Below are 24,176 nucleotides of genomic sequence, written 5' to 3'. Positions count from 1 at the left end.
TATGCACTGCTCGTCTTGAGTTAATTTATTCAATGCACTAAATGGAGGAGCCAGGACAAGAGCAGTGAACAGCGGGACGGCAAGAGGGAGCCGTCAAATCGGGACAGTCCCTCTGAAAGGGATGGGATGGTTGGGAGGTATGCAGAAACCAAACACTTGTGCCAGGAAAGGCGACAGCCGTTGCAAGGGGAGTGTGATAGGGTATTACTACACTATGGGAACAAGGATGGAGCAACATGGGGAAAAAGATGGGGAATTACTGCACTATTTGAATATGGATGTGGCATTAATACAAAAGGAGGACAAGCATGGGGCATTACTACACTATGGACCAGGATGAGCACATTACTACAAGATTAGGACCAGGATGGGAGACATTACTACAAGTAGGGGACAAGAATGAAGACATTACTACTAGATGAGGTTCAGAATGGTTCAGAATGGGGGTATTACTACAAGACGAGGACCAGAATGGAGACATTACTAGAAGATTAGGACTGGAATGGGAGATGTTATTACAAGTAGGGGAAAAGGATAAGGACATTAAGACAATATGAAGACCGGGATGGGGGTATTACTACAAGACGGGGACCCGGATGGGTTTATTACTGCAAGATAATGACCGGGATGGGGAACAATTCTACAAGATAGGGACAAGGATGGGACATATTATTACAGGATGAGACACATTACTACAAGATAGGGACCATGATGGGGCACATAAATACAAGATAGGGACCAGGATGGGGGAATATTATTACAAGATGTTGGCCAGAATTATTATTTGGTGCTAATTGTAAGACAATATTACAGTATGTGGCAAATTGTGTGTGTGTGGGGGGATTGTAAAACTGTTAAAAAATAAATAAATAAAGCATGAAAAAATATTTTGGCACCAATAATGCTATTTTCTATATAAACTAATGCAAACAAAAAGTTTGTTATTGCTACATATGTAACGACCCAAGCTATAAAACAGTAATATAACCGATACGGTGAATGCCATTTAGAGAAATAAAATAAGCACGCCAAAAATATATATATAAAAAAATACCAAAATATGTATAGAAAAAAAATATGTTAAACGGTCACTTTATTCTCCAAAGAATGTGACCCCCCCAGATTCAATTTTTTTCTTTGTGCCCATATACCCAGCCGAGTTTGAAAGCCCTGCTTAATTTAAAGGGAAATTGTCAGGTAATTTATGTGTTCTAACCTAATAGCATTGGGATGTGTGGCCTAGTAACCCCTTCCTACCCATCCCTGTGTTGTAGTATTGTGTAATGTGCTTGTGTAAAAATATGTTTTATTACTTATGTATACCCTATGTAAATGAGCAGGGGCTCTAGCCCCATGGGTGTCGCATCGCCCTGTGGGCGTTTGCATGTTTTCCGTGGTATCACGCCCCTGTGGGCGTGATACCATGGATTTACATGAGCGATATCCCATCGCTCCTTGAGATCCCGCACGGTGCTTGCTTCTCACAGGCCCACTTGTCACGTGGTGAATGTGTAATATCTTTGTGCACTTGAAGATTGTGTAAAATGACCATATAACATGTAGTCACAGTTGCGTCCAGTATTACAGCTCAGGCCTATTTATTGCTCTATTTGCTGCTATTTTCCTTACAGAGCTGGGTCTCACAGATAATGAAGAGGATGCTGCTCTCCATAGTGCTGCAACCTCGTCACATAGCTGATGGGCAGGGTTACAAAATCAGATCCCCCTGAACTAATATTGATGATCATGACCTATTCTACAGATATTTGATAAGGAAGCTGTAGTTTTCACTGATGCTGATTTTGTATACATACCACTTAGGGAATGACATTTTTGGGGGCAGATCCCACCATGGATACCACTATCAAAAATACTCGAATGACCATCTGCATCTATTGCTGTGCGCAGGTTCAGGCTTTTGAGCATCTTTTAACCACTCTGGTTTCTAATACCACCAAGCAGTTAAAAGAAGTGATCGCCCCAGTCTTCTGGTGTTTGACACTCAGAAGATACTCTGTATTTTACTATGCAGGTCAACAGGAAGGCTCGAAAGATGTCCGAACGTCTTTTGTTGCATTTTACCATTGCTTTTTGTTAGAAGTGTAGGAAAAAATATCTGACAAAAAAAAACAAAGATGGTCAAAAAAACAGAAAAAATGCCTAGGAAACTACTGTTAAACTACACAGGAGATGGGTCTGGAAAATAACACCATGGTTTTCAACATATTCTAATTCAAAAACTTGGTGGTTTTGCTTGAGTTTAAAATACCTTGTGTGCACATAGCCTTAAAGTGGTTTTCCCTTTTTGGAAACCCATTCCCTGGATTGTTTGTTTGAAAACAAACAAACTGCTTTATTCTCTTTCCCCAGGTCTATTATTGTCTGCAACGCTGATGTCACTTCACAATGACGGTGCTGCAACCAATCAATTATAGACAGCTGGCACAACAGCAGTTTCTAATTCTTATAATAAAAAGGAAGCATCAGATATCAAAAGGATGTGAGCAGTTAGTATCATGTAAGTTGTACTTACATAAAAACATCACTAGAACCACCATCAGTACATTAATGCATCCCTAGAAAAAAGTTTTAAGGATTTAATGAGGATTTGGTGAGATTATGCTCAGTTTCTGTTCAAAAAATAAATATGAACCCTACGCTAATTTACACTGTTTATGGATAAGAATCTCACCAAATTCTCCTCATAATTTCAAAACAAAGTTTTGAAGATTTTTACATTTTAACTTAGCCATGAAGCTTGTTTTGGATTTTTAAATGTGTACAAGATCAGATTCACTGTCATTACATAAGTGCAGCACCAGAACCACCATCCGTACATGAATTCAGCACCAGAATCAGCGTCAGTACATGAAACCAGCTCAAGAACCACCATCAGCACATGAATGCAGCACCAGAACCAAGGTCAGCACATGAATGCACAGCCAGAACCACCATCGGCACATGAATGCACAGCCAGAACCACCCTCAGCACAGGATTGCAATGCCAGAATCAGGGTCAGCACATGAATACAAAGCTAGAACCAAGGTCAGCACGTGAATGCACCGCTAGAACCACACTCAGCACATGAATTCAATGCCACAACCACCGTTAGCATGTGAATGCAAAGCCAGAACCAAGGTCAGCACATGAATCCAACGCCAGAACCACCGTCAGCACATAAATGTAGCGCCAAAACCACCGTCAGCACATGAATGCAGAGCCAGAACTATCACCAGTACATGAATAAATAACCAAGCTTAGCCCTATGTACAATTGTATTGCACAAACCTACAACTCCCAGGTTGTCCTGAAAAATGGTAAGGAGAAGCTGGGAATTGGGAGTTGTTATCAGGCATCATCAGACTGTGGAGCATATAGGAACCTGAGTACTGATGAGATTCAGGCAGTATCAAAATTATTTACATGCAGGTACCTTATAGGTAATGTCATCTCAAATCAAAGTTGTTCCCGTGCCTTGTGTCTCCATGATGTAAAGACGCCATGATGAGATGTTGTGCACAGAGCTCGTGTGTCCATATTTGCCTCTTCTCCACCTTCCGCAGCACTTCCCAACATGGCGCTCTTAAAAATAAAAGTATCATTAATGCCCCATAAATGTCTCCTATTCTGCACTCCTGAACAAAATAATTGCAATGCTTCCTTCACAAAATATCCCCTCCACAAACTGAACCTTTCCATCATATTCCCCCACAGGCTGCCCCTCTCCGTCATATTCCCGCCACGCTGCCCCTCTCCATCATATTCCCCCCATGCTGCCCCACTCCATCATATTCCCCCACCCCCACACGGTTGCCCCTCTCCATCATATTCTCCCACCCCCCAAGGCTGCCCCTCTCCATTATATTCCCCCACAGGCTGCCCCTCTCCATCATATTCCCCCACAGGCTGCCCCTCTCCATCATATTCCCCCACAGGCTGCCCCTCTCCATCATATTCCCCACAGGCTGCCGCTATCCATCATATTCCCCCCACGCTGCCCCTTTCCATCATATTCCCCCACAGGCTGGCCCTCTCTATCATATTTCCCCAAAGAATACCCCTTTTCATCATATTCTTCCCCAGGCTTCCTCTCTCCATCATATTCCCCCCAGGCTGCCCCTCTCCATCATATTTCACCCCATTGCCCCTCTCCATCATATTCCTTCCCAGGCTGCCTCTCTCCATCATATTCCCCCCCAGGCTGCCTTTCCCCATCATATTCCCCCCCAGGCTGCCCCTCTCCATCATATTCCCCCCATGCTGCCCCACTCCATCATATTCCCCCACCCCCACACGGTTGCCCTTCTCCATCATATTCCCCCACCCCCACATGGCTGCCCCTCTCCACAATATCCCTGTTTCACACACACACACACACACACACACACACACACACAGAGTTCCTCTCCAAAATAATCCTCCCCACACTGCTCCAGTACAAAATCCCCCCCCCCCTTAGAGACACACATTGCCCATCTGTATAAAGTACTCCCTCCACTTTCCCTTGCAAACCTTTCACCCATCTTGTGCCCTAATCCCCTCCCTCTGATCCACATCGATAAAACGTTTGATCTTCGGCTCTGTGGATCGCTTACCAGTAGCCGACGTGTCTCTGCATGCCGTGTGATGACGTCAGCAATGTACTGAAATCATGATGCTGCTGCACTTCAGAGTCCAGTCACGGTGCTACACTGATCAGGAAGCAGGGAGCAGCGTAGGACTCGCACATCTCGCGGGCCGGATAGAGGCTCGATCTACGTCCACTATCTAATCAGCAGGACCAGGGGGTGGCACGGAGCACGCCAGCCCCTGCTCCTGCTGATTTTAGCTGTGTAGCGCAGCATGATCGGGCTCAAGGCAAACTAATGCTGCCTGCCATGCATGCAGCAGGAGAGAAAGTGGCCGTAGATCGAGCGGCCCACTATAGGGACCGGCCATTCTGACATTTGCCATTTGTTATTGATAAAGTTACTATTATTGGAATAGTTTTATATTGTTATCCATATTTTTGTGCATCTCTATCCATTTATTTATTATGAATTTTGTAATCCCCCTTTTTGTGCTATAACTTATGCAATTACTATGTATTTGTAGTATATATTTCATGTCATAATGTGACATGCCATTAACCATACTGCTTTCTCTTGCTTTTATGGGTCTTTCTTATCGTACCTTCAGTTTTGTGTGAATAAAATTTGGTCAATAAAATTAATATATTTGTATACTTTTTTGGTCACCTATTTACTTTCAAGTTCTATTTCAGGAGTCCTATGTAGGTACATACTCGTATGTTTGGGACTCCAGTAGAGTATGATAATATAATAATATTAAGGGCTTTAATGTCCAATATTATTCAAAAGGTTAAGGAACCTGAAACCTGAACACTTAAAAAACTAAAAGTGAGGTTTTGTCTTTCTTCGGGTTATTGTAGAATTATTATGCAACTAAATTAAAAATGTCCATTTTTCCTTCTCAATTGTATATTTACATCTGTTAAAATTAGAATAATAACCAAACAATTCAAAATGTACAAATATACATTTCTGACATTCTGAAATTTTAAAAATCTCAGTGACAAATGTAGCCCTCCTTTCATCTCCTTTCTTTCATCTTTAAGGCCTTTATTGACTAGCCAAGCAGTGTAGACTCTGATGCATGCAGTGGAGCATTGTCCTGCATAAAAATCATGGTTTTCTTGAAAGATGTAGACTTTTCCCTGTACCACTGCTTGAAGAAAGTGTGTTCTAAAAACTGGCAATAGATTTCGGAGAGGATTTTGAGTATTTTTTCAACTCAAAAAGGTCCAACTGGCTCAGCTTTAACAATACCAGCCCATAGCAGTACCCACCTCCACTTTGCTGGTATTTGAGTTGCAGTGGAGGTCTGTGTCCAATCCTGATCCAGCCTCTGGCCCATCCATCTGGTCCATAAAGAGTCACTCATCAGTCCATAAAATCTTTGAAAACTCTGTCTTCAGATACTTCTTGGCTCAGTCTTGACCTGTCACCTTCTGTTTGCTCAGTGGTGGTCAGGTTTCAGTCTCTCTTACCTTGGCCATGTATCTGAGCACTGAACACCTTGTACTTCTGAGCACTCCACAGAGGTTGCAGTTTGGAATATGGCACACTGTGCGGTGGGAGGATTCGATGGTGTCAGAGCCTGCATAGGCAGTTATGTGGCTGCTGGTATACAATATATCACAATACAATACAATACAATATGCATTCTCCTGGCCTGCCTTGCTTATTACACTTTAATTGAGCGAGGCCGCACTCAGCACTTACATCATCGAATCCTCACAGCGCACAATGTGAGCAATGGATTTAGACTGGACAACCCCTTTAATATCCATGGCTGAGGAGCTTAGCAGGAGATGAGTAATACCCTTCCAGGTAAGTTCCAGAGTGTGCTGGTTGGCTAGCATACTGCTCAGCTCTCAGGTCTACCTCCTCAGCTATCAATGTGGCAAGGTATGTATGTATCTTACTAGAAAAATAGTAAGATGATGACTAGAGATGAGAGATTAATGAAATATTTGGGTTCGGATTATGCAAGCTAAATATTGTGTATTCATCACGAATAACGAACCCAATGTAAGTCAATGGGAAACTTAAATAATTTTCAGAAGGTCCTTGCAAGTGTCGGTCTGGGAAGGCTATAAAAATGCTCCAATGGATGGAAAAGAATTGAAACTGAATGGGAACAGCATGAGGAAAATGCCTGGATGCATTTCTGACTCACATTTGTTTTCTGGGGATAATATTGTCAGAGTATTACAGAGACTAAAGCAGAACAGTTAGACTTATCAAGATTCTCGCAACTGTCACACTACTTACGGGTCCGCTCATAAGATCTCATACATATGCACTGCTTCCCCTGTCCACCCTCTCTGCCGGTGTCTGTGATTGGCTGCAGTCAGACTACTAGAGTGCCAACATCTCTGATTGGCTGCACTCACAGTAGCTGTCTGTGTCCCATAATGGGGTTTAAAAATAAATAATTAGATTAAAAAAAGTCAGAGGGTACCCCGCATATAGATACCCAGCACTGATAAAGCATATGGCTATAAGATGCAGCCCCTAGCCAAGGCCATTATCATGGCTGTGTATTAAAGTATGAGGGACCCCATGCAGCTTTTTTTAAATTAGTTAAATATTTTTTAAAAAAGTGCTTCCCTAATTTTGATATCCAGCCATGATAAAGCTAACAACTGGGCTATACAGTAGTATTCTCAGGCTAGGACGGCCCATGGTTATTTGCCCCTCCAGTCTTAATCCACTTAATCGACTTAATCCACATCATGACGTCCTACGACGATCCCGGTACTGCTACATACTGAAGTTGCCGCACGCGGGCACATTAGAAAACATGACCATTCGCTGTGGCTTCAGGCAGAGCCTGACTGAGCAGCATCTGTGAGCGGTGACGTCACTGATTTTATGTGCGGTCACAGCTGGAGGTTCCCATGGTACTGCACCTGTGAACGCAGATAAATTTACCTCAGGTGAACTAATTGAACTCTGTGACCTCATCTTAAGTCAACGGAGTTCAATCAAACCTCAATATCCTGGAAGAAAACTGAGTTTTTTTCTGCCAAGGAATACAGATTTGGTGCTGAAAGTTCTATACCAAATTCCTGCACCAAATCTGTCTCTTATGGCCAAAAAACACATCAGAACTCGATGCGGCTTTGATATGGTATTAATGCGATTTTCTTTGCCAGGAGATGCAGATTTGGTGCTGAAATTTATACACCAAATTTCTGATTTCTGCTAAAATTCCTGCACCAAATCTGCATCTTCTTTCAAAAATACGGATCAAAATGTGATTTCATGCATTTTTTTGCCAGGACATGCAGTTTTGATGCAGAAATGTCTGCAACCAAATACTCAATGAGTGTGTAGCGCCCTTGAGGCTTCAGGTGTAGTAGTTATCCTGGGTCCGGAAGAGGTCGGTGCCGGGTTCCACCTACACCAACATACAGTAACACTGGGATGCCCTCCACAATGGGTAGGATCACAGTAGGGGGTCACTACAGCGGTGGGTTTACAGGACGCCATTGCACCAGGGGCTCCCTAGATCCACTGGACTGGGGACTCAGGGTCAGGGAGAAGCAACTACCAGGGGGAGTCAGCAGACAGTGGGAAGATCAGGTTGACCTGGTGAGGACAGTGAACCAGTCGGTGGCAGTGGCTGGGGGCAACAGCTCAGAACACACCACACCACTATAGGGAGTTCAGCTTCAGACACAGAGCAGAGCAGACATGCCGCGTGTTACGGTTGCTGTGGCACTGGAGACTATGTTAGGATTTCTTGCTACTGCACATGAGCAAGCGCTGGAGACTAAGTCCTATCTTGGAGCCATTGCACATGTGCGGGTGACATCATCGCTGACACGAGGTCACATGTCTCTGACACCTTCTAAGCTGATTGGCCGCTGGTCATGTGCTTGTGACATGTGGTCACATGTCTCTGACACCTTCTATGCTGATTGGTCGCTGGTCATGTGCTTGTGACGCTTTGCTTGGTGATAGGCCAGCGTGACGTCATTGCTGTCATTCTGGCAGCGGATTGGCTCTGGTGTCCTCCATCTTGCATGAGGCACAGAGTCTATATAAGACCCTGATGCACACCGCCCGGTGCACAGTCCTCTTGGTTCATGCATGAGAATAGACGCTCTGTGCACGTCCCTCTAGGCATCTCTCTGTCTATGCTAGGTGAGCGCTACCGGAAGGGTATCGTTCTTATACCTTACAGCTTCGGCTGCGGTCCGTATCCTTACCTCTTAGTGGAGCAGGACATAGGCAGGTGCCTGAGGCACATGGTCTGGCTGGGCCTTGTGATTCTACTCGTAGGTGGATGTTGCCGCTAGGGTAACGTTCCTTATACTGCATCTGGCAGTTGTTCGTATCCTCGCACACTAGGGGAGCAAACATAGATAGGAGCTTTGTGCGGCTTATGCTGCTGTCCGTCTCTTTTGCACCACTAGTGGAGCGGACCTAGGCAGGTGCCATATCTAGTGGTTTGTGTCCTCGCACACTAGTGGAGCGAACGCAGGTAGGAGCTTTGTGCGGCTTACGCTGCTGTCCGTCTCCTGGCACCGCTAGAGGAACGGACCTAGGTAGGTGCCATTTCACACTCACTGCTTTTGTCTCTGTGATCTTTGACAGAGATCATTCCACACACCCTCCAAGTAAGGGAGGAATTGCTTTATTTTCTAATTATATTCCTCTGTGAGTTTAACAGAGGTATTGCACTCTGCACTTATGCTATTACTATTTACAGTGGCACACTTATATACCCCTTATCCTCTGCCATAGTCTGCAGCAGAGTCTTTGCACGGTGGACCATGACTGTCTGATATTCCTTTGGGTTTTATTATCAGACAGCCCCCCGTAACACCGCGGACAGATCTGTGGGCCAAGGCGTTCAACGCGGTTGCTGGGGAGAAGCAGGCGGCTGCTTCCACAGGACCGACACTGTCGGGATAGAGAATCCAAGGGAAGATATACTTTATGATATCTACCAACTCTGCAAGGGTTGCGGAGAATTGCTAGAATGGTCACCGGACCCATCCTGCTGAGTCTGCAGCATATAGCATATAGGATCCGGGATTGAGAACCAACCCCATAACGGAACCGTGCTATCAGCATACAGAACGGGACACTTTACTGACACTGGGACCCTCAAGTGCTTCACGCCACGGGGGTCCGATACTTAGCGCATCAAAGGAAGAAAGGACTCACAGGCTGACACACATACCGGACTTGACCTTCCATGGATCCGGGATCGGCTGGAGCCCATCGTGGCAGAGGACGGTACCCTGGGGCAGCACCTGAATGACTTGTGAGTAAAAAAATCTGGAACCGCAGCTCCCGTCTCTGCCTCTCCTTTACCGGTGCCAACTGCTGCGGTGCCAACGGGGACTACCACACCACCCCTGTCCTCTGTCATCCTCCCCGAGGTAAGCATGTGGGGAGCAACACCATCCCGGCTGCACCCCAACATCTGCCCCAGTGAGAGATTCTGCAGCGGCGGCCCATCCCTGGCCGCGTACCACCCAAGCCACCCCGTGACGACGCAGAGGATCTGCATCCCGGACCCGGCTATGAGTAAGTTAAAACATCTGCTCCGTGGGTGATATGCTACATGTGTGTGCCGCCCCCATGTCAGTAGCAGCCGGGCTGCTGGGATCCGGATCGACAGTGGCTCGAGGGATTTCCGGACCCAGGGTTCGCGCGGACACTCAAATAAAAAGGGGACGTATTTGTACGGGGATTACTGTAGATATTTTGTGACTCCACCCACGGAGTGTGGTAAGATGTGGTGCCACCGCTGCTGTTGGGGAAAACCTGGGGGAAATGAGATAGCAGCTGGATGTTAACCCCTCCGTGGGTAGGGATGGATGCCCCGGGGCTCAGTGTCCATAACACGGGGAGTGATGCAGGCCGGAAGTGGCACGCCAGGCCGGACCGGGGAGTGTTGGTGTACTCACTGTGGAATAATTGCACACAAGTCCGTTGGTAAACCAAGGTGTCAGTGTCCGGCTGCCGCGTCCGGGTGTACTCGGGTCCCAAACCCGGCTGGTGTACCGATGTCCCTTCCTCCGGCACTCTGAAATTTTCCTCACTTTCGGATGACTCCGTCTGGAATGGGGAAGTCCACTCCCGATATGTTCTGGTTGGGAGATGTGCCCGCGAAAACTGACCTTTGGGATTTCAGTGGGTGTTTGCGGATACCCTATTCCCCGCGGTGGGCTGCCGTTTCCCTCTATCTGGGCTAACACTTCTGGAGCTAGGCTTGAAACCTGCCCCCGGCCTGGTGAATTAGAGAAGGGGCTTGCAACCGTCTTCTAACTAGGGTCCAGGTACCCCGCCTGTGCACGGTTTCCGGACTGGATCTCGCTGTTGGTACCGGCGGGCTCCAACCCTGTCCCAGTCCACTCTGGATTTCCCGCAACTGTATTCCCATCGCCTCTGGACACGGTCCACTGCTTGCCACCTAGCCAGTAGACAAGGGCAACTACCCTGTCTACCCTTCACTAGGCTCAGCTTTCCTTTGACAGCCTGTCGCTGTCACTCCTATCCACTTCAACTCCAAACTTCCACTTACTTAGACTCTGACTACTTTTTACCGCCCCCGGATCCTCAAGACCCGTAGGTGGGCGCTCCCAATCCCCCTGGTCCTGCCCACTGGTGTGTCCTTCCTACCCTGGGGGGGTGGCTAGGATTTTGTGGCTGAGGGAACCTTGTGTGGGTAGGTGTTATGTAGGGTGTAGTACACTTCTGTGACCACCTGGCGGTGCTAGGGCATCACATGTGCATATCGCCTAAACCAGCAATCCGGCACCGGGTTCAACTGAGTTTACTGCGAGCAGCGGAGGAGTTCCCAAGTGGGAACTCTGGTGACCTGACTACTGGATTGCTGGACTGTCAGATTGCAGGAAACAGTGGCACAGCAGTTCGACAGTTTGGTAGCTCTGAGGCCCAAAAACCTAAAAGGAGCCTTTAAGAGTGGCTTTAAGAGAGAGCCTTTAAGTTTATTGTAGTTACCAGCCGTTGGGACGCCTGGGGGCTGTGAACTCTGGTAACTGTTCACAGTCTCCAAATGTCCCAGCAGCTGGGAACTCAAGGAACGTTAAAAGCTCTCTTAAAGGCTCTCTTAAAGTTACCAGTTGACAAGAGCCGCAAGTTCCAGTGGTTGTGAGCTCTCGTAACCTATTAGAGCTCACAGTCACCGGGTCTCCTGGCAGCTATCAGGCCTGGAAACCTTAAAGGAGCCTTTAATAGAGCCTATCATAGACGCCGACATGGCAGCAGTCTGACTTCAGCCAATCACAGACACCGGAAGAGAGTATGGGCAGGGGAAGCAGTGCATATGTATGAGATCTAATGAGCGGACCCGGAAGTAGTGTGACAGCTGCAGGGAATCTCAGTAAGTCATTTTTTGTTTTTTCACTGCGCCTCCAAATCACAGTAATTCCAGTAGTAACAATGGCTACAACATTACTGTGATTAGAAGGCAATCACAGCATGTTTTGTGGCTGAAAATCAGGTGCCAAACATGCTGGGGTGGAGTCTCGAATCTCACAAAGGGAATTTGAAAACAGTCGATGAGTAACAGATATCGCAAATAACTTAATATATGTGTGAGTAACGAATAGTGAAGAGTATTTGCGCTCACCACTAATGATGAGCACTTGTTCATCTAACCACCCTTCCGCACCTCCAATCCACTTGCTTACCAGCATCAGTGCTTTAAAATATTTGCCCCCTCCCCCCGCAAAAACACAAATATTAATAAAGTTTATACATTTCACACTTGAGAAACCCCAGATCACAGAAAAGTATGATGTACAAAAACCCCAAATGCTCATCTCACCATCACCTCTTCTGTCCTCGTCGCATCTTGTTATCACTTCTATGAGTTTAGTAATGCCATAAAGTCATGACTTTAGTATAGTTGATTTCCGGTGACCCCGCCATTCTAACTTTCTTTTTGTCCCCTTACCCCCAATGGGTATAAATAACACACAAACACAACATTGGATGAAATGGCCACAGCAGCCTTTTATTTAGCAAACAAACATCAGAAAATAATTCAAATAGGGTTGGGTCCTCAAAGCTCATAAATATGGTGATTAAATAATAATAATAACCTTATTAACATTAAAAACTTCCCCTTGAACCACACTTACTCCCAGCTGTAACCACCAACTCGGAAGCACCAATAGAAAAGAGGGGGAAGGGATAAATACAAACACGGGACCCGGCAGTCCATTGCCGGCGGTCCCCCAAATCACCAGACCACCAACCAAAACCAGCAAATTAAAGGGATCCATATCTCCATGAACCCCCAATAACAATTTACACCAACTTCGAGGACCCACCCCAACCGCCTAAAGCCACTGCAAACCGGTTACCACTACACAGGGAGGGCTGGTGGGACTATCCCAAGGGAGCGCAGGCTAAAAGGGATTCTCCGCCGTCAGGTTGACCTATATAAACCAAAGCGCTCCCCTAGCCCCCACCCCCTCCTGGTGTCACCTCCTCCTAACCAAAGTCATGCAGGCCTCCACCCATATTGGGGGTAGGGTTCCGGCCTTATCCTTAACCTTGAGCGTGGGCAAAATGGGCCTCATCAGAGTTGGATGTCCTGGACTAGCGTGAAGAGTCCTGGGAGTCAATGCTTGAAGTGGTGATAAGAAGATGAAAACAAGACTGGACACGTGACAGTGAGCAGCAAAAGTAGATTTTTGTAATATTAAAATAGAATTAATTTCAGTTGAATATATTTGCTCCTCTCTAGAAGTAAGGTTTTTCTATCATCAAAGATAATTTCTTACTGTACAGGCATCTGCCTCATGGGGTTATTGCTTTCCTCTATTCTAGACCATCATATCAGGTTATAGGTTGACCTTTACAGACTTGTGTCTTTTTTCAACCAAAAGATCTATGAAACTGTTTATGTGGAGACAAAGTTTTAGCTTTTAGATGTGTAGCAGCTGTCATGTTATATGCATTGTATAGATCCAATTGTTTAGGAGAGTAAAGGCCACTTTACACGCTGCGATCTCGCTAGTGAGATCACTAGCGTGCGTGCCCGCCCCCATCGGTTGTGCATCACGGGCAAATCGCTGCCCGTGCCGCACAACATTGCTCGGACCCGTCACACTACTTACCTGCCTAGCGACGTCGCTGTGACCGGCAAACCACCTTCTTTCTAAGGGGGCGGTTTGTTCGGCGTTACAGCAACGTCACTAAGCGGGCGACCAATAGAAGCGGAGGGGCGGAGATGAGCGAGACGTAACATCCCGCCCACCTCCTTCCTTCCTCATTGCGTGCTGTTACGAGGGGGACCCGGGGAAGCGTGCCAAGATGGGAAATGGACTGCTTCCGCCGGTCAAGGTCCACTGTGCGGTGTAAGGGACCGCCGCTATGGTGGGTGAAGAGTGAGCGGGTTGCTGCTAGCGATCGTCTGGAATGTCACAGACGATCTATGTACACCGATCTGCCCTAACCCGTGAGGGTTGTATGGCACAGATCTCACGGCTCGGTGTACTTGTTGCACGGGGAAGCACAGAGGTGCCCACGCACGTGTGCCAGTGGAAGTCACGAGAATATGGCACAAGGGTAGCACAGAGGTGCCCACGCACGTGTGCTTTCAATAACCAGGTGAGTCCGGTGGAGACTCGAGGAGCTCACCTGGGACAGGAACACGGCCTGTTGAAGGGAATACTGCCGGAGCAGCAAGGCAGGAACACGGCCTGCAAACGAGGTACTGCCGGAGCAGCAAGGGCAAAGCCCACAAGAGACAGTAATGCCTGAGCAGTGGCGTGGCAGCACGCTGCCAGACATCCAAACATAGAAGGACGGTCGCGCGCCGCCATGATGGCAGGGGGAGCTTTTAAGGAGGTGCAGCTCCACCCGAGGGCGGGCGCGAGGCGGAGATGACGGACTTGACCCAATCAGGGTCCACGACGTCCCAGCCTGGCCAGTCAGGATTCACCACGTCACCAGCCTTGTCATCAAGCCGTGTGACGTCAGTGAGCGAATCAGGACCCACCACGCATTGCACATGCTCACCCTCCTGCCTCTGGGAAATAGAGGCGGGATCCTCGGTCTCACAATGTGCAGAGATAACGGGAATCTCACTGCTACCCTGAGCAGTAAACCTCTGCACATTGCGCAGCCTCGCAGACCTTCGGGGCCGCTGAGCAGGAGAGTCTGCGGCAGGCCAGGAATGGGAGACCGCTTCACTCCTTGTAACAGGAGAACCACTAGGTGTCACCCTTCTGCTGCCTCTCTGAGAAGGTATCTCCTGCACACTGCGCAGTCTGGCAGACCTTCGGCGCTGCTGAGCAGGAGTGCTCGTGGCAGGCAAGGAATGGGAGACTGCCTCAGTCCTTGCCTCAGGAGAGCCACGAGATGTAACATGGCCCCCCCTGTCCGTGCTCGAAGGCCGCTATCAAACCCGGGGCGCGGATATGATCCTCCAACTTCCAGGATCTATGCTCCGGACCACGGCCGGCCCACTCCACGAAGTAGTACCTCTTGCCCTGTATGACTTTTGTCTCCACAAGTTTTGCCACCTCAGGGTCGTCGGACGGGGAGTCGGTTTGAGCCGGCAGGGACCCCGAGAATTTATTAAGTCGTACGGGTTTCAGGAGGGACACGTGAAAGGTGTTGGCTATAGCCCAGCGTGGAGGGAGCTGGAGTCAATATGCCACTGGGTTTACCTGCTGTAGTACTTTAAACGGACCCAGATACCTAGGGGCGAATTTGGCTGCCTGTACCCGTAGGTTAACATTCTTAGAGGACAGCCATACTAGGTCACCAGGGGCGAAGGATGGTGCAGGGCGGCGGCGAACATCAGCCGTTGTCACCATCCGGTCTTTAGCCCTTTTAAGAGCCTCTTCGGTGTCATCCCAGATCTCCCGGGCCTTGGTCGCCCAATCCTCCACTCTAGTATCGGGTGACGTAATGGGCATCGGAACCGGGATTCTGGGATGTTGTCCGTTATTGAGTAGGAACGGAGTCTGGCCAGAGGATTCATGGACCGAATTGTTAATGGCAAATTCGGCCCAAGGAAGGAGGTTAGCCCAGTTGTCGTGGTGCGCGGATATAAAATGGCGGAGGTAAGTTACCAAGGTCTGATTAGTCCTCTCTACTAGTCCATTGGTCTCGGGATGGTATGCGGAGGAGATGTTCAGCTCTATCTGCAGGAGCTTACAGAGCTCTCTCCAGAAGCGAGACGCGAACTGGGGACCCCGGTCGCTCACCACCTTGTCAGGCATGCCATGCAACCTAAATACATGCCGAATGAACAAGGTGGCGAGAGCACGTGACGTCGGGAGTCGTGGGAGAGGCACCAAGTGGACCATTTTAGAGAAGTGGTCTGTGATGACCCATACGACCCCGTGCCCTGCTGACTTGGGCAGATCTCCCAGGAAGTCCATCCCTACCACTTCCCAGGGACGATCCGGCACTGGCAGTGGGTGAAGAAGACCTGCCGGTCTCTGCCGGGACGGCTTATTCCGAGCACACGACATACAGGCTCCCACATACTCCTGTATGTCCTGGGGTACTCTCGGCCACCAATAATGCCTGGTCACCAGGTCTCTGGTCCTTTTGACCCCGAAGTGACCCCCAACCTTGGAGGCATGGGCCCACGATAGCACCTCGTTCCGTAGTTCAGGGGGAACGAGGGTCTTGCCAGGTGGCACCTGGTCCAAAGAAGTGGGAGTGACCATCCTCAAGCTGTCCGGGGGTAGTATAAGACGAGGCTCCTCCTCGTCCTCCTCCAACACAACCATACAACGTGACAAGGCATCGGCCCGTACGTTCTTCTCACCGGCCAGGTGGCGGATAATAAAGCGGAACCGGGAGAAGAATAAAGACCAACGGGCCTGCCTTGGGTTCAGGCGTTGTGCTGTCTGGAGGTATGTGAGGTTTTTGTGGTCAGAAAATACCTCAAATGGATGCTTCGCACCCTCCAGGAGATGCCGCCATTCCTGGAATGCTAGTTTCATCGCCAGTAACTCCCTATCCCCTATGGAGTAGTTCCTCTCGGCCGGAGAAAAGGTCTTGGAGAAAAAGAAACAAGGATGCTTCCTTCCTCGTTCGTTTTTCTGGTACAGGACTGCACCTGCACCGACCGAAGAGGCGTCTACCTCCAGTAGGAAGGGTTTGGAGATGTCTGGACGATGAAGGATGGGAGCTCTGGAGAAGTGAGTTTTGAGAGTGTGAAATGCCTCTACCGTTTCTCGTGTCCATGCTTTGGGATTAGCGCCCTTGCGGGTAAGGGCAATGATGGGTGCTGCCACCGTCGAGAAGTTGGGAATGAACTGGCGATAATAATTGATAAACCCCAAGAATCGCTGGATCGCCTTCAGCGAGCGGGGCTCAGGCCAGTTCATCACTGTCTCCAACTTCACCGGATCCATTGCTAACCCCTGACTGGACACGATGTACCCCAGGAACGGCAAGGATTCCCGTTCAAAAACGCACTTTTCCAGCTTAGCATATAGCGAATGGGTACGGAACCTCTTAAGTACTCGGATGACATCCCTCCGATGGGCGGTAAGATCGGGGGAGAAGATAAGAATGTCATCCAGATATGCAACCACGGAAAGATACAAATCCCGGAAAATGTCATTCACAAAGTCTTGAAATACGGCGGGGGCATTGCAGAGTCCGAAGGGCATTACTAGATACTCGTAGTGACCGTCCCTGGTGTTAAAGGCGGTCTTCCACTCATCGCCCTTTCGGACTCGCACTAGATTATACGCCCCGCGTAGATCCAGCTTTGTGAAGACCTTTGCCCCGCGGAATCGATCAAATAGCTCAGTAATGAGGGGCAAAGGGTATTTGTTTTTGATCGTGATTGCATTTAATCCCCTGTAATCGATACAGGGGCGCAGATCCCCTTCCTTCTTCTGCACAAAAAAGAACCCTGCACCAGCCGGTGAAATAGACTTGCGAATGAACCCCTTCGCCAGGCTGTCCTGAATATATTTGGACATAGCCTCCGTCTCTGGCGCAGAGAGTGGATACACTCTGCCCCTAGGGGGCTCGGAGCCTGGCTTCAGGTCTATTCGGCAATCATATGGCCGGTGGGGAGGAAGAGTATCTGCCGCCCTTTTTGAAAAGACATCCCTGTAGGCCTCATAAGGTGTCGGTAAACCCGGCCCCTCTGTATTCCCTGAGGACCCTACCGACCTAATGGTAGCGGGTGGTTCGGTAGTCACGAGGTGCTCTCTACAGGATCCTGCCCAGGATGAGATCTCCCCTGTTGCCCAGTTGAGTATAGGAGCATGCTGTCTCAACCAGGGAAGGCCCAGTAGGATCTCATCCGTCCCCCCTGGAAGCACCAGGAAGGACACCTGCTCATGGTGTCCCGGTGGTACATCCATCCTGAGAGGGATGGTGATCTGGGTGATAGGATCGAGTAGTATGGACCCGTCGACTACCCGAACCCTGAGTGGCTTGGGCAACAGAACCAGGGGAACTGAGTATCGGGTTGTCAGGGAGGTCGAGATGAAATTGCCTTCAGCGCCTGAGTCCAAGCAAGCCAGGGCAGAGAAGAGAGTAGTGCCGAACTGCAACTGGGCGCTGATAGTCAACCTAGAGGGAGAAGTAGCGTCTAGAGTCCCCCCTCTGATAGAAACTAGACGCTGTCTTTTCCCGACGGTTTTGGGACATCGGGTAGCTATGTGTCCCCTCTGCCCACAGGAAAAGCAGATGACACAAGACCGAGAACCTGGGGCAGAGGAGACCACCTTGGACACCTCCATTGACTCCACGGAGTCGCCTACAGGACTGGCTGGGAGACCTGTCTGATGGAAGACGGGAGGCAGACGCTTTTTAGGCCGAGAAGACGTGGGTGCTGAAGAGACCTCGAGCCTTCGCTCCGCCTGGCGGATGCCTATGCGAGAGGCAACCTGAATCAAGGACTCTAAAGTGGCAGGCACCTCACGCGTGGCCAGTGCGTCTTTAACAAACCCTGCCAGGCCCTCCCAAAACACAGGGACAAGGACCTTATCCGGCCAGTCTAGCTCTGCGGCAAGTGTCCTAAAGTGTACCGCAAAGTCCCCGACTGAAGCGGACCCTTGCCGAAGTCGTAGGAGGCTCAGTGCGGAGTCGTGGGTGACTTGAGGCCCGAGGAACACCATTCTCATGGCCCCAAGATAAGCTGTTAAGTTATTCACCACCCGATCTCCGCGCTCCCACAACGGCGTGGACCACTTCAGCGCTCTCCCTGTGAGCAGGGACTGGACGAAGGCTACCCTCGCCTTCTCGGTAGCGTAAAGAGTCGCGGACAGCTCTAAGTAGGTGGTAACTTGGTTTATAAAACCACGGCACTCAGAGCTGTTGCCGCTAAAGCGCTCTGGAAGCGCAAGGCGAGGAGACCTTCCGCCCAATAGCACAGCCTGGGTAGCCGCCTGGGTGGCGACTGTCGTCAGAGTAGTCTTATCGGAGGAAGACTGCTCCACTGCTGCCAATCGTGACTCCAACTGCTGCACATAACGCAGCAACTGCTGCTGCTCTTCAGCCATAGCCAGACCTTTGGCGCGACCGTAATGTTACGAGGGGGACCCGGGGAAGCGTGCCAAGATGGGAAATGGACAGCTTCCGCCGGTCAAGGTCCACTGTGCGGTGTAAGGGACCGCCGCTATGGTGGGTGAAGAGTGAGCGGGTTGCTGCTAGCGATCGTCTGGAATGTCACAGACGATCTATGTACACCGATCTGCCCTAACCCGTGAGGGTTGTATGGCACAGATCTCACGGCTCGGTGTACCTGTTGCACGGGGAAGCACAGAGGTGCCCACGCACGTGTGTCAGTGGAAGTCACGAGAATATGGCACGAGGGTAGCACAGAGGTGCCCACGCACGTGTGCTTTCAATAACCAGGTGAGTCCGGTGGAGACTCGAGGAGCTCACCTGGGACAGGAACACGGCCTGTTGAAGGGGATACTGCCGGAGCAGCAAGGCAGGAACACGGCCTGCAAACGAGGTACTGCCGGAGCAGCAAGGGCAAAGCCCACAAGAGACAGTAATGCCTGAGCAGTGGCGTGGCAGCACGCTGCCAGACATCCAAACATAGAAGGACGGTCGCGTGCCGCCATGATGGCAGGGGGAGCTTTTAAGGAGGTGCAGCTCCACCCGAGGGCGGGCGCGAGGCGGAGATGACGGACTTGACCCAATCAGGGTCCACGACGTCCCAGCCTGGCCAGTCAGGATTCACCACGTCACCAGCCTTGTCATCAAGCCGTGTGACGTCAGTGAGCTAATCAGGACCCACCACGCATTGCACATGCTCACCCTCCTGCCTCTGGGAAATAGAAGCGGGATCCTCGGTCTCACAATGTGCAGAGATAACGGGAATCTCACTGCTTCCCTGAGCAGTAAACCTCTGCACATTGCGCAGCCTCGCAGACCTTCGGGGCCGCTGAGCAGGAGAGTCTGCGGCAGGCCAGGAATGGGAGACCGCTTCACTCCTTGTAACAGGAGAACCACTAGGTGTCACCCTTCTGCTGCCTCTCTGAGAAGGTATCTCCTGCACACTGCGCAGTCTGGCAGACCTTCGGCGCTGCTGAGCAGGAGTGCTCGTGGCAGGCAAGGAATGGGAGACTGCCTCAGTCCTTGCCTCAGGAGAGCCACGAGATGTAACAGCGTGCGGCCGCAGGTAAGGTGAGGTTCCTCGTTCCTGCGGTGTCACACATAGCGATGTGTGCTGCCGCAGGAATGACGAACAACATCGTACCTGCTGCAGCAACAATATTTGGGAATAGGGGAGCATGTAAACGAGCAACGATATGGTGAGTATTATCGTTCGTTAATGGTCGCTCCTGCGGTTCACACGCAATGACGTCGCTAACGAGGCCGGATGTGCGTCACGAATTCCGTGACCCCACCGACATCTCTTTAGCGATGTCGTTGCGTGTAAAGCGGCCTTTAGGTAACAAGAGCATACTGCAACAGAGGGAACAGAACAATCTATGTGATGCAACAATTTATATTAGCTTTATTATCGGGACGAAACACAAATGGAAATGATGGCTGATTTATTGACATTTGCTGCCATCTGCTGTTTAAGTGCTGTCATGCATGGATTGTACAATATCAATTTCAGGATAAGGATATATTTTGCAACCTACGGTAAAATTGTAATAATACTACCGCAGTTAAGCAGATATAACTAAGGAAAGTGGGAAATGCTCATACAGGCTTTCAGTGACATTTTTTTCAGTGGTCCTGTCCCCTGGCTATTATAGGGGGCTCGAGTCAGAGGCCCCTTTATATATAGCTATGGACGAGTGCTGCGTGTGTGTGTGTGTGTGTGTGTGTGTGTGTGTGTGTGTGTGTGTGTGTGTGTGTGTGTGCGTGTGTGTGTGTGTGGTGTCCTTGCTATTATGGACACCTTCACCTTCAGGCCTACCACACTCTACCCAGCATCCGACCCCTTTGTCCCCAGGTTAACAAATTCAGACAAGTTGGTAAACACAGAGTTTCCTTTACTTGGCAATAAAGTCAAGTACACAGGGCAGCCAGCATTGGACTTTAAGGACACTTTTGTGTAATACAGAGGCACGTTCATCATGGTTGCGGGTTATGCCACTTTACTTGTGTACTGTATACAGGCAGAAGAGGTAAGGTGAATCTCCATCTTCCCGGTACAGGCCACACGGATCAATATGTTACTCTGTGCGCCCTGCACTCAGACAACTGACTGTGATTCCTGATCCTAGAGTTGCTATCCTCTTCTTGTGTCACAAACTGGGCAGATCCTTTTCTCTAAGGTCCTCCACGTCTGTCCGACACTAGACTCACTTCCTCACCAAATCTCTCTACAGCATGTATCACCCAGTTGCCTTTGTGCTCAATCTCTGTTGGCACTAATGGTTTATTTTTGCTGATCTTGCTGCCTTGTAATTGCCAGCTGTCTAGAGGTCTTCACAACACACTAACTAACTGGAAAAACAGTCTCTCTCTACACTTTAGCTCCTCCCACTGTTAACTGTCTCTGACCATGCAGTCTGTTGCTGGGCAACTTAACCTTTTACCCAGTACATTTCACATAAATTCAATATGATTTGTGTCTTCAGGAAGGAAAGTCATAGACTGTCCATCTGCTTATATATGCATTAATTTTTAAAGGGGTTGTCTTATCCTCGTTAAAGGGTAATGCAAGGTACTTATAAAAATAAGCAATTACTAAAAATGAAGGGAATTTTTTAATCATATTGTGTGCTGCTCATTGCGTAGGCTACCAAACAAGCTGTAGTCTGAGAGTGGCCAGTTAACTAGGCTAAAAGAATGTAATGAATTAGCCTGCAATCAAGCACCGCTCTGAAGCTGGCCAGATTGCTGGACCTGTCCAGTTTCAGACCCCATGTGCTTCTCCCATGGAAGAGTGCTGAGTTCTAATTAGAATGACCATGCCACTCGTCTAAACTGACAATCTCCAGCAGCAGAGCTTTACATCTATACATGTTTCTACCAGTGTTTCCCTTATTGCACACTGATTGACCACTCTGGATCTTGTCTGGATTGCACATTTATAAGTTTGGAGGTTTGCGCCCCCTATACTTCATGTAGAGCTTGAATACAACTCTGAACTTGTTCATTCTTGTGACCGTCTACATCGTTTGATTACTTTGAGGCCTCCCTGGTTTCTTGCATACAGCCAAAGAATTAGGTTTTATAGATCAATGCAGTCTGAAAACTTCAGTCAAAAAAGCTTGGGGCAAACATAATGAATGGTCTGGTCTTCTTGGGTAATTTTAAATTAGGTCCATCACTTAATAGTTTTACTATACTTGACTGGAAGTAACCAGATGTTTATTCTCTTGCAGACATTTTGTCATCAATTCCTCAAGACAATCTTCTACAGAGTCACATCCTGCTGTTTAATGTGACAATCCCACAACATGAGGAGGTCACAAAGGCTGAGCTGAAACTGAAGATTTCTGTAGGCAACTCTGGTTTCGGACACCTCAGTTTGTTTGATGTCATACACACTGAACCCTCAGAGAACTTAAGGGACCTCAATTCCTTTTTAGCGTCTAAAGATGTTGAAGGGGCTGAAGCTGTAACAATTGATGTTACCAAGGCTGTGAAACGATGGATAAAATTCAAGGTGCAACTGAATAAAATAGAAATTTTTCTTAGGATGAAGGTTCCCTCGGAAACATGCTTCAATACCAAACTGTTTGCCATGGATTCCGATAGTAGTCATCCTCCCATTCTAATAATTTTCTCAGATGATCAAAGTGACAACAATGTGAAGGAGGATCCCATGGATCTATTACAAATTATGCTCTATAAGCAAAGTAACGACCTGGGGATATTTTCTAAAAACTCTACAACTGATCATGGTGAAGGACATGAACCCTTGGAAGAAGGTAAGACAAGGTCAAAGCGTGCCGCACAAAGGGAACATTGCACAAAAGCATCACTAACAGTCAACTTCAGTGACATTGGATGGGGCTCTTTCATAATCTATCCACCAAGTTATGAAGCTGGCCAATGTGTAGGAACTTGCTACCCTCCCCTGACAGATAACCTGAAGCCTACAAAACATGCACTGGTGCAGTCACTTGTGCATTTGACCAAACCTAAAGAAGTTGGAAGCGTTTGCTGTGTGCCGACTAAGTTGGACAGTTTGCAAGTGGTATATAAGAATGATAAACAGATATCCATCATGAGAAATTATGAAGATATGAAAGTACTGGAGTGTGGCTGCAGGTAGTCTTCATTACTAGACCAGGTTTACAAGGGACAGTAAATGATTCAGGGACCAATAGACAGGCATGTGTTAAAAATGACAGGTATGCAATACATGTGCTAATTCTACCGACTACTGGTTAATAGCATGACCATAATGTGTCATCATTGAAGAGGATAACCAGAATTAAAAAAGCAGTTCTACCTGCCATCTCCTATAAACAGCACCATTTGTGTCTATATATTCTAGAAGAAAGGTCTACAAAAAATTAAGAAATGCCCAACTTTGCTTTGGGCTGAAATGTTAGGTCATATTCACTCATAGAAGCAATGTTTGTAGAGGAAATTACTTTCATAATAGACCTGGCATTGAAGTCTGACTCCATATGTGTGAAGAACCTCTGAGCGCCTTCATATAAAAATGAAGGTATCTGGTGGTAAAGTATGAACTTATTGCAATATATGGGTATTGTATCACAGATAATAATTATGTAATACCCTTTATTTTTATTGTGCCAATATTCTGCAACACTTTGTAACGCCGGCTTGGATCCACAGACTCAGACAGGCTGTAATGGACAGGCTAGAGGGAAGCCACTCACCAAGCAGGACCCCTAGAACCCTGAAACCCTTTAACCCCTATACAGGGATTTGGAATTACACAGGGCCCAATGAGATCACTACCTGTGGCAGGTTGCAGTCCGAGAACGTAGTAGTCAGGCAGGGTCAAACCAGGAATTGCGGAACAGGGACAGAATCGGCAGGCAATGATGTAATCAGAAACAAGCAGAGGTCAAAACCGGATCGGGCAGCAAGGTACAAAAACAGCAGGCAAGAGGGTAGTCAGGAAACAAGCAGAGATCAGTACACAAAATCACAGAACAGGACGGAACAGGAACCAGAATTTTCAGAACTATCTCTGGCAGAGGTCAGCAGACAGGAGGGGC

General features: G+C 48.4%; 1 protein-coding gene across 1 annotated transcript in view; it reads left to right on the top strand.

The window, feature by feature from the left end:
* The window catches only part of LOC142309930 (dorsalin-1-like), a 73,771-nt gene extending 50,517 nt beyond the window's left edge, over positions 1-23,254 (top strand). Inside the window, exon 2 of the mRNA XM_075347398.1 lies at positions 22,359-23,254. Coding sequence (XP_075203513.1) covers positions 22,359-23,254 — 896 coding nt within the window. The remainder of the gene's footprint in view (positions 1-22,358) is intronic.
* Positions 23,255-24,176: the final 922 nt, after the last annotated feature.

Source organism: Anomaloglossus baeobatrachus, chromosome 5 (genome assembly GCF_048569485.1).
Source record: "Anomaloglossus baeobatrachus isolate aAnoBae1 chromosome 5, aAnoBae1.hap1, whole genome shotgun sequence".
In the NCBI taxonomy this organism is placed as follows: domain Eukaryota; kingdom Metazoa; phylum Chordata; class Amphibia; order Anura; family Aromobatidae; genus Anomaloglossus; species Anomaloglossus baeobatrachus.
Note: the sequence above shows the minus strand (reverse complement) of the source record. Positions and strands in the feature narration are given on the sequence as shown.